Source organism: Ailuropoda melanoleuca, chromosome 2 (assembly GCF_002007445.2).
Source record: "Ailuropoda melanoleuca isolate Jingjing chromosome 2, ASM200744v2, whole genome shotgun sequence".
Classification (NCBI taxonomy): Eukaryota; Metazoa; Chordata; class Mammalia; order Carnivora; family Ursidae; genus Ailuropoda; species Ailuropoda melanoleuca.
The window spans coordinates 122,085,553-122,103,483 of record NC_048219.1 but is presented as its reverse complement, the minus strand read 5'-3'; the positions used below and the strand labels follow the sequence as shown (position 1 = coordinate 122,103,483).

The 17,931-nt window shown below is 40.6% G+C and overlaps 1 protein-coding gene across 1 annotated transcript in view; it reads left to right on the top strand.

Annotated features, from left to right (window-relative positions):
• The window catches only part of LOC105239327 (endonuclease III-like protein 1), a 122,405-nt gene extending 106,202 nt beyond the window's left edge, over positions 1–16,203 (top strand). The window contains 5 exon segments of the mRNA XM_034642100.1: positions 14,250–14,357; positions 14,359–14,633; positions 14,636–14,792; positions 14,854–15,020; positions 16,100–16,203. Of these exon segments, the coding sequence (XP_034497991.1) occupies positions 14,250–14,357; positions 14,359–14,633; positions 14,636–14,792; positions 14,854–15,020; positions 16,100–16,203 (811 nt within the window).
• Positions 16,204–17,931: the final 1,728 nt, after the last annotated feature.

Below are 17,931 nucleotides of genomic sequence, written 5' to 3'. Positions count from 1 at the left end.
AGGCAGTAAAAGTCATGAAAGCTCTGTGTCATGAGTGTGTTTATGTGGTGTGTGTGTGTGTGTGTGTGTGTGTGTGTGTGTGTGTTGTTGAGAGCAATGATTGTCATTGAGTTGGCTTTATGGTAGGATGATTAAAGGAAATTTGACCAGGTTATTGGAAATTCCTAACTATCGATGTCTGCATTTCTTTTCTCTAGGCTAGCTAATTTCTCCAGAAAGAAGTCAGTATTCTGTGAATCAGAGAGAGTGCTCATCTCTTTAGGATGTAGAATTTCACTGATTTTTTTTTTTCTGTTTTCTAAACGGATCTCATGTCCACCCTTTACTAAATCTTGTGGCGCTGAATTTAGAGCTTTTCCACTTCCATTTCTCTACAGGATAAACAGCTGCTCTTCCTCCAGGTTGTGAACAGAGTCGCCTAGTTGTGTGAGCTGGAGTGGAGACTTGAGATCTAGTTACTCCTCATAATAGCTTGAAATCAGTCCTCCTGTTTTGAGCCACGTCTTTCTCCCCCACCCCGCATCTCAGACACCCTGAATCTCCATTTCCTAAGTCTAGCCTTCTCCTGTGAATCATTCTGATGCTCGTTTCCATCCCTCCCTGTAGGCATTTAGACTTCGGTTTTCTCTGCAACACATAAATTCTCTTCCACTGACTTGCCATCATGCAAAAATCTATTTCTTTTCCTTTTTTGTTTGTCTTCCTGGCTTCACACCATTTTTATTACATTATTCCTTTTTGTAAGTTTTAGGGAGGAGTCAATAAAACCCCATATGTTTGGATCTTTTGTGTTCAAGGGACAATCTCTCACATAGATCTTTCATATTGTCTCCAGAGCAATCTTTCTAAAGTGCAACTCTAACAAGATTTTATCATTTCACTGCTTAGACATTACCATGGCCAGCCATTATCTGCAGTAAAAATTACTTCCGATGTCATTCAGGGCTCCTTGTGCTCTGTTCTGTGGTTTCTTCTGCAGCTCTGCGCTTGTGAGCTGTCACACTCATGCTCTAAATGTACTAAAATACTCATTGTTTCACTGACATGTGGCATTGCAGACTTTTTTCCCCCTGCCTTTTCCTTTCTCACCTCTGTACCCTTTCTTTTTTCTTTTTTCTTTTTTTTTTATTTGACAGAGATAGAGATAGCCAGAGAGAGAAGGAACACAAGCAGGGGGAGTGGGAGAGGAAGAAGCAGGCTCATGGCGGAGGAACCTGATGTGGGGCTCGATCCCAGAATGCCGGGATCATGCCCTGAGCCGAAGGCAGACGCTTAACCGCTGTACCATCCAGGCACCCCACCTCTGTACCCTTTCTAACTGTGGGTTGGATAGATTAACAAAGATAAGTATGCTTCCTGTGTGCTGCTTCTACATGGTATTGAAATTGTCCATGAGCTTTCTTTCACCCTGGCTAAACTCTAAGGACTTGTGATAAAAGGCCATCTTTTCATTGATTTATTCACAGAAGCTACTATAGTACCTGGAATAGAGTAGCCAAATCCATAAATAAAGTTTAACTAACAAGTAAATTTATTATTATTTCTATAACAGAATAAACCTGGTGAATGGGTAATGATGACATTTTAAAAGGATTCCTGTAAGATAATTTTCAGAGTTCCTCAAACTTAATTTCCAAGGCTACATACTGTGGTGTGGGTACAGTTACAATTTCTAGTTTGGTCTATCCTAAACCATCTTCAGTTAGTTACTAATATTTAAAGGTTTTATACAAAAATAGTTATTTAAATAATACTTTCTGAAAAGTTTTCTTTTTTCTTCCTTGTTTTCCCTTTTCCCCTCAACTTGTTTTATATATTACTGACAAATTATGAATTGGATACCAGATAACCCGTTCTGGTTCAAAGATCAAGCTAATAACTTTGCAGTACATTTTTGGTATATAACTTAACCTTTTAAAACACAAGACTCTAAACTCTCTAAAAGTCAGAGAAGGTGAAGTTTGTTTGCACATCACGGTGGAGCTGCTCTTCACAAGCACTTGAGGGGAAAGAACAATACTGTCTGGAGGCAACACAAGGACTTTCATCCAATGAGATAGTTTCATGATGTATTTACTTTAGAATAAACCTAATTCTTTAGCATCCTCTGTGTGTGTGTGTGTGTGTGTGTGTAGTCATTATAACATACAACAAGACATTAAAGCCAATCCTCAAGTTTTCTTTTCAGTTGTCCAGAATTAGATGCCAATGCTATGTAAAAATGCATCCATATTAATGTTTCATGGGATTAGTAGAGAAGAGCAGAGAATTTTGTTTGCTAATATAACATGAATAGAAAATATGGTTTGGTGTAATAACAGGAAGAAGAGATAGAAGGTATCTGTTGGGGTTTTGGATGGATGGGGAAAATATGGAGGAAGGTACAACAATTTTTACTATAAGTGACTTCTTAGTTTTTAAAAGACAATATAAAATAATAAAAGATAGTGACAGTCTTAGAGAACAAGAATAGTAAGAGAAAGAGACAAGAATGAAAGAGGGACAGAAGAAGAAATGAGAGTGGAGTGGGAAGGATACTTTTCTTAAAATGTAAAATGTGTGGTCAGTGCAGTGGCATGGGAGATCTCTCCCAGGGGCAGATCTGTCTCGATCCTCTGACAACTTAAATAATTTCACAGGTAATTGCTAACAACCATGAAATACCCTTTTCACCTTTTGTGTGTGGAGCTCAGGTTGTTCAAAATGTCCAAGTTAATTAACATGAACTTTGCTTTTTAGGTGGGGAAGGTAGATGGTCCTAATTAGCCTTGCCCAGCTGATGAGTCCGTTTGGTCACAGAGGTTGGGACTCTTGATTGAGGATATTCTGCAGCTCAGCTGTTCAATCTGAATTGAACTTGGTCTCATGATACCCTATAGCCTGGTTCCTCCCTTCCGGCCTCCCCCTTCTCTCTCTCTCTCTCTTTCTGTCTCACTTAACTATATATAAAACTAAGTCTATAAATGCTGGGAGAATCTCTAATCTTCAGTTGAGGAATCCATTTCATTTTCAACATTCACCAGTATTTGTCACAAGGACAATTTTTTATTCTTTTCTCTATTGTCTATTAGCTTGACTCAGTTTCTCTTGAAGCTGCTTAACTCCTCTTGTACATTGGGGGGTGTGAATAATTTTTAAAAACATTTGCTGAATCTGTTTGCTTTTAGTTCTGGGAATTTTTTTGAAAAATCTGCTTTGGATCAATTTGCCATTGAATCTCAAATCTGAGTCTCCAGTCAGGCTCACTAACTGATTATCAATGGTCAGCTTGTCTGGTTTTCGTTGCTGGGTATATCCCCAGTGGTTGGTTTGCTCTAACATTTGTCCACAGGTAAAACGTAGCCGTATGGTTCTGAAGAATAGTTTCCTTTACACATTAAGTTGATACATGGATGGGGATTTCTCCTTCTTTGTCTAGGTGTTCTCCATTTCTTTAGAGTTGTGTTAAGCTCTGCCCTGGTAGAATACTGCAGAGATTCTTAGGTGAACTATTACAATGCTGAGCTTGTGTTCTGTGGTTTATAATATGTTTTGGGCTACATCAAAGAAAGAGAAGCCATGTGGAGTGTAACAGCTTAAACGAAAGGCAACAGAAATTGTCAGAAGAAGTTAACCCAAAGGCAGCATTGAAAGACAGGGGTCAGGCAAGGGGGCAGGAGATGCAAGCACGGCTGGAGCAGGCAACAGTGGGACATGCGTTGGGTCATAGGATAATATTCTCTGGAGGAGAAAGATACTTTTAAGCCATTAGAAAGAAATGCAATAAATATTTCACGAGGTTGCCAAGAAAAGCAAGAGGTGGAGAAGTTATTTATCATCCAGAGATTTCCTCCTACACCAGGAAAGGAAAAATCTAAAATACAATACAATATGGGTTTTTTGTTTGTTTGTTTGTTTGTTTTTATGTGTGTGTGTGCTGAAATTAAATTGGACTGAAATAAGGAAGAACCATGGACTGCCAAAAGGCTCAAATAAATAATGGATGCATATTTCATTACAGCTTCACCCCTAAGCATTTGTAAAATAGACAAATAGTGTAAACATTACCTGGTAATCAGTGACTGAAAAAATCACAGTTAGGTGAATGTAGCTTTCTTTTTCTCTGTGTAAGACCATGGTGGTTCTGGATATCAATGTTTGCTTTCTCACTCCAGGTTGCCTATTTGATTCCATTTTCCTTTTTTCTTTCTTTTTTTTTTTTTTTTTTGCACACAATGGATCATGCATGTTAAAACAGGGAAAGGATGTCTTAGCATACCATTGGCAGAAGACTGGGACAAGAGTGGTTGGCATGATAGCAACCTTCCCAAAGTGACACTTAGGCTGACTCTTAGGAAGGAGTGAGTTGGCAGAGGGGCCCCTGGGTGTTGCAGTTGGTTAAGCATCCAACTCTTGGTTTTGGCTCAGGTCATGATCTTGGGTAAATGGGATGGAGCCCCACCTCGGTCTCACGCTCAGTGGCTCAGTGCAGAGTTGCTTGAGATTCTCTCTCTTCCTCTCTCTCTGTCCCTCCCCGCCCACTTGCTCCTGCTCTCTGTCTTTAAAAAAAAAAATGAGTTGGCCATGGTAGGAGGCAGGGAGAACTGCAGGGGAATAGGTGCCAAGGTGAGAAGGTGCCTGCCATGCTGTGGAAATTGTGGAATTGTTCAGTGTGGCCGGTCTGTGCTGTTACAACTCTAAGTCACTAAAGGCTGACAAAACACACCAAACTAAAAATATGTAAGGTCCGGAATGTAGGATCACAACTTGGCTCTGCTGCTTCCAGGCTGTATAACCCTGCACAATTTACTTGGCTTGTCTATGCCTCAGCTTTCCAATCTGTAACATGAGGTGATAATTGTACATCCCCCTGTGTGTTATTTTGAAATCATTCGTTTGAAGTGTTAAGAACAGTGCCTGTCATCCTAAGCAATGGGTGTTAACTCTTAATTGTAAGTAGTAAGTCCCAATTTTAGTATTAGTTTACCTTCCTAATTATGCATGCATGTTTCGCCATTAATGGTGATTGTTGCTAAATCACCCTGTTACTGCTGTTTGATGGCGCTCCCAGTTCTCTTCTGTTGGCTCCAGAGATTTCTTTAGTATTCCAATGAGATTGATGTCTGCATTGCATTTCTTACTTGTGGACTAATAAAAGAACATTATAGGCTTCACTTTGAAAAGGATTCATTGGCTGGAGTCTATAAAAGTCCTTTGTTATTGTTTCTGTTATATGGTCCAATTAATTTAGCTGAAGAAGGGAAACATATTTTATGATTTGCAACCCTCATAGATTGAGGTATTATTGAGCCTCCTTGGTGGGGATAAGCTTTATTTTAGAGTGTTCAGCCCTAATGCTGGGTTGGAATGAGAATCATAACCTCACAGACAGGCCTGTGCAGCTAGAAAACTTAGAAGCATCACCTTAAATATATGCCTGCCTCAGTTAAGAATAAAAGGGTTATAAAAAGGGATGCTTGGGTGGCTCAGTCAGTTAAGCGTCTGCCTTTGTCTCAGGTCATGATCCCAGGGTCATGGGGCGGAGCCCCTCTTCCATCTCCTTGCTCAGCGGGGAGTCTGCTTCTCCCTCTGCCTGCCCCTCCCCCTACTTGTGCCCGTGCACGCTCTCTCTCTCTCTCTGACAAATCAATAAAATCTTTAAAAATAAGGACTAAGACTTTTTTCTAGATGCAAAAAATAGAGGTTACATTAAAAGAGCGGAAAGGATATGTACCTGGCAATTCTAGGGCCTTGTGTGGGGCTACTGAAGGAAACAGTGTGATCTGAGTTGCCAGCGGCTGCTCAGGCCTTGTGAAATTGATAAAAAAACCTAAGAGATGTTTCTAGCAGTGAGCAGTATGGGAGAAACTTTCTGCAAAATGGTACCATCATCAGTTTTAAATCCTGCTTATAATCATAGTTCCTCCATTTCAGGATTGTTGGAAAGATTAGGTGATAGAAAACCTGCAACATGCTTTCCATAGTGCATGGCAAAGTGGGAGGGCTCAGGAAATGTCCCTGATTACCACTCCCGGTAGCAGGGTACAGGTAGCTTAGTTTGGTGATTGAATCAAGTGTAGCCTGGGTTTGAAACCTAGCTTGTTACGGAGAGCCGTCTGCCAATGGGCAATGGCTTATCCTCCTCTGCTTCTGTTTCTTTGCTATCACTAGGCCTACCTTATTCGCCATCTCAGAGGGGCTGGTGAGGAGTACAGGCATGAGCATCCAGAAAGCACATGCAATAGTGTCTGGCCCAGAGTTAAGTGCTAAACTAAATACAAACTCTTAACAGCAGTAATCCTTTTGCAAACAATTTATATCTGCCCAAAACGCACAAAATTATTGTATTTTTCCATTAAATTGATATTTTTAGATAGATTAATTCTCTTGATAGTTTACAGATTTCTAAGTTGTGAAGCTAATTTCATTTGTATCTTTTGAGTAGTCAGATTCTCTATTATTCTGTATTATTACTATTCTAATATTAACTGTTCTGCAAACATTAACTGAACCATTTACTGACCTACTTTTTGACCTTCAGAAGTGTGATCTGCATTACTTTTTTTTTTTTTTTTTCAAGAAAACAGTTCAATAACTCTTCATTATCTCCTCTCTTTGGGGATCTTGGTGAGTTGTAGAAGGTGGCATTGATTATTTACTTTTTACATTTTGTTTTATCTGTGGAGAAACAGATGGGTTGTATGTGGGTGACACCTGTCTTTGGAGCTAAGGACACACTTTTTTTGGCTTGTTTTTGGCATTAAAATGGTAAAGAATGCAGGGCTTCAAGAAAGATTTTTTGAGTCAAATTCTGCCACTCGCTCTCCTCCTTTTATATAACCCCTCTCAAAAATAAACAAAAACCTATAGCTAAATTCTATGCTGAATCACCACAGCAGGATGTCAAAAAGGATTGAAACAACTGTATCAAAACAGAAATTTCTCTCTTTCCAGTAAACCTGGCATTCTTACTGGGACCTGAGGAGAGTAAATCTGATTTCTCTATGGCTGGCAAATCTGTAAAGAGGTCAGAAAAGATAATGTTACCAAAGAGAAGCATTCCAGAAAGAGAGTTTCTGGGCTCTAGTAGCAGAGAGTGGGGAGGACTTCCCCACAGTAGAAGGAGCTTGGACACAGATCTCTCACTATGGTGATAATAGCTGAGTGGTGAAGCAGTTGAGCAGAGCCTGAGATGCTGGCTTTGCAAAAGGCAGTGAGCATCCACCCCTACTGGAAATTCAGTCTCCAACTTGGATCCTTTCATACATGCAGGAAGATAGCCAGAGATGAGCCTATTTAGTATAACTAAGAAGACTGGCAGTGTGGGCCTCTGACACTGAGTCACAACTAATTTGGATTCCAAATCATTCATTTATTCATGAATATTTATTGAGGAACTGCTATGAGCTAGGTACCAAACTTGACCCCCTAGATACACAGTGAAGAGAACAGAAGAGACAAGACTGCTGCCCTCATGGAGCTTATCTTCTAGTAGAATAAAACAGAGAATAAGAGAATAAATTAATGGATGGGATGCTGTAGAGGGTGATAGGTACCATGAAGGGTACCAGATAGGAGGGAGAGTGTCTGAGATGAAAGTTCTCCTTGAGGAGTTTGGGAGAGACATAAATGAGGAGAAACAGTCACCCATGCATGTGTAGATCTGAAAGCAGAATATTCTAGAGAGAAGGGTCAGTTTGTGCAGGGAGCATGAAGCAGGAATGACCTGGAAGAACACCACCGCCTCTGGGGAGAATGAGTGGTGATGTGATCTAAGGGATGGACAGGAGCGGTTCACTCAGACGTTTGCAGGCCATGGCACAGGACAGTATTTTATTCTAAGTGTGATGAGAAGCCACAGGGCTTGAAGCAGAAGAGAGACATGACATGAAGCACATCTTGTACAGTTCACTTTAGCTGCCATGGGGGAGACACACAAGGGGATGCTGGCCCCCCTGTTGGGAGATGGTGCCCATTAAGAGATGGGATGTCTTGGGCAAGGGTGGTCTCAATGGAGGCAGAGAGCAGTCGGTGGGCTCAATGCACCTACAAGACTTGACCAACTCCATGCAGGCAGAAAGAGAAGAAGGGAGTCAAAGGAAATTTCTTGGATTTTTTATAGTACATGGTGACGGCATGAACTGAGACTAGAAGACTGAGGACAAGAGGAAAAAGACTTTTGGGGAAGAAAAGGTTCTGAATTAGCCATATTATGTTTGAGATGACAGTGGACAGGCAAATGTAAATGTCAGATTTGCAATTAGATCTTTGATTTTGAAGCTCAGTGGGGAGGTCAGAGATAAAAATAGGAATTTGGGAGGCATGGATGTGTAGTTGGTTTTTAAAACCAGGACACTTGGTAAGGTCCCACGGAGATTGTCTGCTTTTTTTTTTTTTAAGTTTTTTAACAGGTAATACCTAAATCAAAATGAAACAAAACACCTGCAACATTTCATTTCAGTCATTGTTTTACCTTCAGACTTTCAAATACCATTCTCTTTCAAGGCCATTGCTGTAAATACATATTTCATTGGGTGTTTTCACATCCCCTGCTACTTACTATCAGGAACGTCCTTCACTTCAAGTCTTGATCGGTTCCTCTATCTCTAGTTTGTTTCTGTACCTTCAGACACTTAGACAAAGGCAGTTGATGTTCCATAATTCCCCGAGGCCACGAGTGTCTTAATGAGGACCCAGAAGAAGCATCTGAAGAGTTAGACAATAATTTATTTGAGCGTAAGCAGGAAGATGCATATTTAGATAATTCTCTTCCCATAGCGTCATTATCTCAATGCTTCTGCTGACAGCCTTAGAGATAATAGCATTCAAAATGTAAATAATGAAACAATACACATGGTAATGAGGGAGACTCAGAAAATACAGTAGTAATGAAAAAATAACAAGACAGCGATTCTAATATTGTAAATACACAAGTTTGCATTAGTGACAGATTATCTCTGTAATGCCAAGCTGAAATAATTTCGAAGCCAGTGTAACAACTGCTGAACAACATACAAGGTGTCAATCCAGTGCCTGTTAATACATTTAGAGAATTAGGCAGGCTCTGAATAATTAGGAGTATAGGTGGATCTGGAATGGGCAGGTTGCTGCGAAGTATGGGAGTGGCAGACCGCACAGCCGGTGACATAAAGAGCACTTCTAGGCGGGCGCACATAGGAAATCAGAGGCAGAAAAATATCAAAAGCCACAGACTTGGCTACATATGCAAAAAAGTACAAAAAACCCCCATTGGAACCACTCTGTTGAATAGGCAGAAATCTGTTTTCTACAAATAGGAAAGGGCTTAATTATTTTCCAACCTTACTCTTCCAACATGCTCTGTAGGATTTCTGTTTCCCTATCCCTTGGTTGCCTTGTTGGCAGAACTCATGCTTTTCCAATATTAGCAAAGCCACATCTTATTTATTTTTTTTTTAAGAGTTTATTTTTTATTTATGTGACAGAGAGACAACCAGCGAGAGAGGGTATACAGCAGGGGAGTGGGAGAGGAAGAAGCAGGCCCCCAGCAGAGGAGCCCAATGTGGGACTCGATCCCGCAACGCGGAGATCACGCCCTGAGCCGAAGGCAGATGCTTAACGACTGCGCTACCCAGGCGCCCCAAGCCACATCTTATTAATAGAGACTCATATTGGGGTAATAAAAGTTTCTGTGTTGTCTAAATCAACCTCACGTTCAGTTCACAGCCTCTCACTCCCTGTTGCCTTAGGCCTGACCAGAGGGCAAAGTTTATCGAGTTCTCTCACTTCTCCTAGTTCTTCACTTCAACCCCAAATATCGCCCCTGGGTCTTCCAAGGCGAAGGAGAAGGCTGACTAAAGGAAGCCTTGACTTGTTGGGATTCAACGTTGTTGTCTCTGTAGGGCAGAGGTTCAGATGTTGAATCCTTCATGGGACATACATGGTATTTTGGAAGTCCTTTAAGAGCTCTGACTTGGACCAAATTGTCCTCGATCATTTGAGATGCACCCACCGCAGTATTACACCTCCAAGCTTCTTAATGCTGGGGTCCCTATGACCCAACAAGCTGCCTCCTTGGGCAGGATATATACACTTCTTAATCCTTGGAATCTGAATGTTAACGCTAAATGGGACTTTGTAGATATGAATAGGTTAAGGATTTTGAGATGGGGAGATTAGCTTGGATTACCGTCGTGGATCCAGTGTAATCACAAGGATCCTTGTAAGAGGGGGTTGAAGGGTTGGAGTCATATCGAGAACATGTAAGGACAGAAGGAGAGGTCAGAGAGGACAGAAGATGCTACACTACTGGCTTTGAAGGTGTAGGAAGGGTACATGAGCCAAGGAATGTAGGCAGTTTCTAGAAGCTGCAAAAGATAAGGACACAGTCTCCTCTAGAGCTCTGAGTGAAAGTGGCCCTACAGACCCATTTTAGCTTCTGAACTGCAGATCTCTAAGAGAATAAATTCGTGTTGTTTTACACCAGGAAATCGGTGGAATTCATCACAGTAGTGACAGGAAACCAATACAGGTACTTTCCAGATGGCTTGGGTTTTGCATGATGTCCTTTTTTTGTTTTTTTTTAAGATTTCATTTATTTATTTGACAGAGAGAGAGACAGGCAGTGAGAGAGGGAACACAAGCAGGGGGAGTGAGAGAGGAAGAAGCAGGCTTCCCAGTGGAGCAGGGAGCCCGATGCGGGGCTCGATCCCTGGACCCTGAGATCACACCCTGAGCCGAAGGCAGGCGCTTAACGACTGAGCCACCCAGGCTCCCTGGATGACGTCCATATGAACTGGCCTTGCCAAATGATCAGAGTACAGACTACTCCCACAGCTGCTCTCCCTCCTCACCCTGGCACAACGTCTCTGGCCGATCTCCATCTTCAGAATCCTGAAGGTAGAGGCAGGCACCAGTTTCAAGGTGCCCCATTGCCTCCCAAACCCAAGGGAAGCATGTCACACTCCCCCAAGAATGTATTCACAGTGGCATTTGAACTGTAGCTTATGACTACTCACAATGAAGGGAAATGGGCATCTCTTTTTCTGGCCCTTCTAATTATCATGAGTAGTCTGCAGAACCTTCCCTACTTTCTTTAAAAGGGGAAAGTCCTCTCTACTTCACCCCACTGAGAAAAGTCAAAATGTGTCCAAGACCTGGTAACTACTTAATCTGAATTGTTCCCCTAGGGAATTGCTAGTCGGTTATTTATATAAGCTCTTTGGGGTGTTTAGAGGTGAAGACAGATTTTTGTCAACCCTTAATAATTCACATAGATGTATTTGGCAGCTTTTTGGGTAAGATTTTGTTTGTTTGTTTATTGAGTGTGTACAAGTGGGGGAGGGGCAGAGGGCAAGAGAGAATCTCAAGGAGATTCCTCACTGAACATGGAGCCAACACGGGGCTTGATCCCACAACCTTGAGATCATGACCTGAGCCAAAATCAAGAGTCAATCACTTAAGTGACTGAGCCACCCAGGTGAACCTATTCGGCAACTTTTTAAAATATAAGGCAATTTATTGCTTTTTGTCCCGTTTAGGACTTAATCTCAAATTCCGAGGTAACAGGACAAATTCCATTTAACATGTTGTTGAACAACTGTATGCTAAGTTCAAGGCTGATCTTCTAAATGGAATGGGTGTGTACCCTGGGATTTGAGAATTCTAGGAGAGTCATTTTTATTTAAAACATGTATATTTCTGTTTAAATTCTTTTGTCTGTATCTATGTCTTTGGGTTAACAATCTAGAAAGTACTTCTTTAAAAATGCAGCAAAGTGGGACTGTGGATACTCGGTCGGTTTTTCTAACTACGGGGTTCACTAAGTTGGTGATGTTAATATTTTTCTAGTGACCAGCGTGCTGCCTGGTGCTAAAAAGACATTCAGCACATGTTTGCTTAATAACTGAATTAATAAATGAATCATTATATCTATTTGTGTATGAATAAATAACCTACCAGCTCCTCTAATAAGGTGTCATACAATAGCTTGATCTGGGAACCACTCCTTAGGCAAAAGGCCAAAATAAGGCATTCTTATAAAGCTGGCAGGAAGCCAAAGGACTCTGGAATGCTGGAGGTTGGGGGGGATATGCAGGAGGGAGGTGTGAGCTTGATGATGACCTCATCTGCTTTGGACTTTCCTTCTTGTTTTTGACTCTGTCCGTTAAGAATCTGCAAATTTTGATCAACACATTTATCACGCCATAGCTAGAACAGTAGTGAGAAAGCATTGGGTAAAACAAAATACTTTAAAAATAATTGTGCTATTTCCCCTGCTAAGTGAAAGACTAAATTTGGCTTCTGTCGTGATATGGAGTATTGGTATCTGGCTATCCAGGCATTTGGGAGTCATTTCAGTAGACACTCTATATCACCATAGTTGATGGAACTAGAACTCTTGGCTGAGCTTCTGGGGACCTCATGGGGTCATTTGGAAGCTTTAATTTGGTTTAGTAATGAGGATCCTTGCTTTATATTAAAAGTGAAGCACAGTAGATATGTTACCCATGTTTCTGTCCTACCTGCATTCTGTCTTTCCATGCCATCTTACAGTTTTTGACCCTGAGATTTCTTAGATGATTGGAATAAGTCAAAAATGCAATACTATAAAGGTTTCCAATAACCAAATATTTTAAGTAGGACATTCAGAATATTCTAACCAGTCAACACTTAGACCAAGTTTTAAATTAGAATCGTAATTATTAAATCAATGTGTAGGAACCAGCACAGATATATAAGATTATTTTACTTTTGAGACATTTATTTAAGCTATGCTCTGAGGATAGCATTTCATTATTTTTAATACTTAATGTAGGCATTTTTTTCTTCCTGATGTGTTTAGCTGTATCATGGAGAAGTTTTTAATATCTGATTATATTGATAATTTAGTGATCAAGAAAACTGAGCCCAATTTGTCATAAAAACATAGATTTAATTTTCTATTTCATATCATGCTTCCTAAAGCTAGTGAGTCATATATTGGTATAATTTCATATTTTGGTTAGATAGATTTACCTTAGGCCATGTATGCATTACCAATTTTAAATTAGTCAAATATAGTAAAATAAACTTATGCTTAGAGTAAAATTGAATATAACAAAGCTTTCTTTGAAAATGAAAAAAAAGACCCTTTGTCTTTCTTAAGTGCGAGGATTACCTTGTGAACACTTTTCTAGTGGTACTTGCAAAAAGCACAGATATGCTGGTTAATAGACACTGCTGGATGCTATTACTACAATGAATGAAATATTGTATTAGTTGAAATGTATCCAGGAAGTGAATTATAGTTCATATTGTGATATACTAAGTCAAAGAATTTTTAAACTTGTCAGTTACCCTTGCCACAGCTATATGTACTATTTAAACGAGATATTATAGCTTTAAATTATTAGATGTTTTACCGTGGGGGCAAAAAGTAAATAATTAAAGGGGTATTAAATTTGTGTAGCTGTGGGCCAACGAATGACTTCTGGATAATAGATGTTTTATGGAGGAAAGAAGAGTAGGGGAAGGAGATTAAAATTTAAAAAGTGAAATAGTGTGTTCCATGGGAGAGCTTGGGCTATGGACCTGGCAGATGGCTTTTCGCCTTTGCTTACCTCTTAGTAGCTGTGTGTACTTGACAATTTATTACTCTCTTGTGCCTTAATTTCTTCGGTATTAGAGAAAATAATTCCTGCCTTCCAGGGCATTTATAAAAACTATATAATGTATATAAAGTAAATTGCTCAGCGCCTGGCACTATACTTTTGGCACAACAAATGGTAATTCCTTTCTCCCCTCTAAAGAAGCCTATTCAGACATGAGACTGTCCAAATGGAATCATAAAATTATAGAAGTTTAGAGATGTTTGGCTCATTTAGAAATTATCTATTGCAATTCCTTTTAATGCGGAGATGCAAAATAGGCTTTGGGAGCTAGAAGCAGTCCATGAGGAGAGAAAGAGGAGGAATTTATCTGCCTTGGCTCATTTCATACCTCCTTTTTCAATGGTGAAATGTACTCTGTAGGAAGCTCAGGTTCTAACACTTCCAGGTAGGATCATCCAGCAGCTTCATGTCCATTCAGCAAGTCAGATCCCTAGGATATGGATTTCACCTAACCATGAAGAGGTTGTGCTGCTCGGTGAGGTGCTGACCAAGAGAAAGACGAATGGAGGCAGTCGAAGGAGTCTGAAAAGAAGAAGATTTGTACCCATACACACTAATTATCAAATTGAACAGTCTTAGAAGATCAGTTTTATTATTTTGTTCATTACCATATCCCAATAATGGTACCCTGGGGGGCAGTCTGGGTACCCTGGACTGGCGACAGCAGCTGGTGAACATTCGCACCATGAGGAGTGGGAAAGATGCACCTGTGGACCAGCTGGGAGCTGAGCACTGCTATGACCCAGCACACCCCAAAGGTATGGAGGTACCAGGTACTGCTGTCTAGCCAAACCAAAGACCAGGTAACAGCAGGCACCATGCAGCAGCTGCATGCTTGGGGCCTGACAGTGGACAGCATCCTGCAGGCAGATGACAGCACGCTAGGCATGCTCATCTATCCCGCAGGCTTCTGGAGGAGCAAGGTAAAGTGTATCAAGCAGACCAGTGCTATCTTGCAGCAGCGCTATGGCAGGGCCATCCCAGCTTCTGTGGCAGAGCTGGTGGCACTGCCAGGCCTTGGCCCAAGATGGCACACTTGGCCATGGCGGCGGCCTGGGGCGCCGTGTGTGGCATTGTGGAGGACACACACGTGCATAGGATTGCCAACAGTCTCGGGTGGACCAAGACGGCTACCAAGTCCCCGGAGAAGACTCGTGCTGCCCTGGAAAAGTGGCTGCCCCAGTGGGACAGGGTGAGGGCTGGCGGGGCTGCTGCTCTCTCGCCTGACCTCTCACCTTCACAGAGAGCTGTGGAGTGAGATCAACGGACTGTTGGTGGGCTTCGACCGGCAGACATGTCTGCCTGTCCACCCACGCTGCCGGGCCTGCCTCAGCAAAAGCCTGTGCCCGCTGTGCAGAGCCTCTGCAGGCCGTGAAGCCTGGGCCCAGCCACCACTCTTGCCAGTCTATGGTGTGCCTTTGCTGGGGAACCACAGGCTGTTTATAATAAAGCTTAGGAGTTGTTTGAAAAAAAAAAAAAAAGGCATACATATTGGTCATCTGAATTACTGAATGATTAAATGAATAGATGAACGAAACTCTACTTCCTATCTCCCAAATCAAGACAGTTCCCATCTCAAAAGGATACCACATTTGTGTATTTTCAGAGTCTGACACAAACAAGTAAGCAAAAGATCCAGAGTCCCATTCACTTGCCTGGTCCATCTTTTAAGAAAACATTTGGCCTCTCAAATAGATCTTCATTTAGAACTGGAGCATCAAGCTCAGCTGCCTTCAGGGACCAGTCAGGAAGTGTAAATGAATAAATCCAGTATAAAAGCAATAGGCCAGGGGCGCCTGGCTGGCTCAGTCCATTAAGTGTCTGCTTTCAGCTCAGGTCATGATCCCAGGAAGCCTGCTTCTCCCTCTCCTCCCTGCTTGTGCTCTCTCTCACTATCTCTGTCGCTGTTTCTCTCTCTCAAATAAATAAATAACATCTTAAAAAAAATTAAAAAAGCAATAGGCCTCAGGCAGTGCAAGTGCCACCCAATGTCATTCAAGTTTAAATTTTAGCCAAATAAAATAGGTCTGAAGTCAAAGTAGGCCCTCACCAATTAGCTCTTCACTGAGCATTAATTTTCCTTATATTCTTACAAATAACTTAGATGTCTGCATCCAAACAGAAAAGTTTTTTTTTTAATGAAAATTAAGATTACCTGATACTAATACTGGAATAGTAATATGTACAATCACCAAAAGTACTTTCCCAAAATGTTGCAAAGCCTTAATAAGACATCTGCCGGCATTCCCAGCTGGACCTCTTTCCATTCTCACTGGAGTTTGTCAGCATAGACTTGCAGCTTGGGATCTAACGTATTACTGCTAAGAAGCATTGGTATGCATATTAGGAATATGTAACGAATCTTAATAGAATTAACTTATTATCCCAGAATGCTCAGTCATACTAATGCAGGTTCGCACTGGCATACACATGCTCATAATTACGGAAGGGATATTTCTTCACCCTTCTATCTGGGCTTCTCTGATAAGTTGTTATGCAGCCGGCATCCAATGCAAATTGGAGTTTGCTGGCTTCTGATATGCATACTCTTACTAATCAGCAGATTATTCGTGTGGAGGGTGCCCACCTCTAAAGCTATGCTGTCACATTTGGAATAAAATAGAGTCTTGCCTTGAATTTATAAAATACTGAATGGCCTAGTTTAGACTCATAAAGTAGACCTTGGTGAGTATGGTTTTTGTGTGTAAAAAGGACATTTGTCGGACATCGTAAAGCCTGGAAAATGAATATTACCATATCATTATAACAGTGATTACCATTGAGCAAAATTTGTCATAAAGTGGTTACAGCAACTGAAATACAGAAAAGTTATTAATATAATATGGTCCCCCTGGTCTGGACCAATAAAATCTTTATTGAAAATGCTAAATATCCCCATTACAACTAGAGGATTAAGTTTAAAATACCTTTCCAAATTTACTTTAAGCTACTAGGTCTTCATTATAGAAAGTGTCCTTAACTCATACTGGTGACTTTAGTATTCATTCCTTGATAATGAGTCAAAAGAATTATTGACAAAGCAACAGGTTCTGAATAAATAACAGCAAGAGAAAAAATTTTGTAAGTGCAATTGAAGAATTTTTTTGGTGAAACTTGAAATCAGCTGGAGAGATCAAAACAATTCGATTTCAGAAAAAAATACTAATAAAAAAGGTACTACAAATTAAATTAGAACAGTGAAACTCTGGACTGACTTTAATCCTCATCTTGGCTCTTAAAGAAATTTCTTCTTAAATGAGAAAACTGAGATGCACAGGTGTTGTATATTAGCTGATAAATGGTAAAGTTGGCATTTATACTTATATCTTGTGGACTCCAAAGTCATTGTTCTTGTCCCCATCCATAATTACAGGCTGTCTTGGTGGCAGGTTGAGAACAGTTAGGTAAACTGAGTTATGTGAACAAGGCTCTGAGGAGGGCATTTGTTTTTTTCAGACCACTGTTTACAGCTACAGCTTGATGTTAAAAAGGAAACATGCTTTCAAAATGTTAAGAAAAAAAAAAAGACTATGCTCCTGGGTTTTCAGTAAGGATCTTCTTCTAAAACAATTTAGCTAAAACCAGAAGGTTGTTCAATACAAGTGAAGGCAGATGTTGAATTTACAATACTCTGATACCTGTGCAAAATACATATGTACTAGCAGATGTCAACTTTGTCCCTAAGAACCAGATTCTTTTAATCTTTAGAAAAGAGATTCACAGTTTCTGTGAGTGAACTAGTAAGTTACCATCATGTACTAACAAGTTTACTTTTTGCATCTTCAGCTACTGAGGGGCAATCCCCACTACTCTGGTTTCAATACCCCTTAGGCAGCCAGTGTCACTCTAGATTCTTGACAGTTTATGCTGCTGATTATAAATTTAAATGTATACGTGTGAGAATAAAGAAAGATAAGTAGAGATTTGTGAGAAGCGCTTTTTTAGACAGCATATGGTCTAGATACTTTTTGGACTATCCCATCAAGTGACTTTTGAATAGTAAACAAGAGAGATTAGTATTTTTTGAAATGTGGAATTTGTAGTGCTACATGTATTCAGATCAGGGCAGGTGGCCATTACCCAAACAGCCTTTATCCTTGGTAGTGTAGTTCATTTTTTTGTGTCTTGGCTATATTAGTTTTCTATTGCTGTATAACAAATTGTTACACACTTAGTGGCTTAAAACAATATCCATTCATTAGCTCACAGTCTTTTATGTGAGAAGCCCAGGGCAACAAGGCTGAATTCTATGCCCAGGGTCTTGTAAGGTCAAAATCAAGATGTTGGCAGAGCTGAGTTCTTATTCTGAGGCGACGGGGGA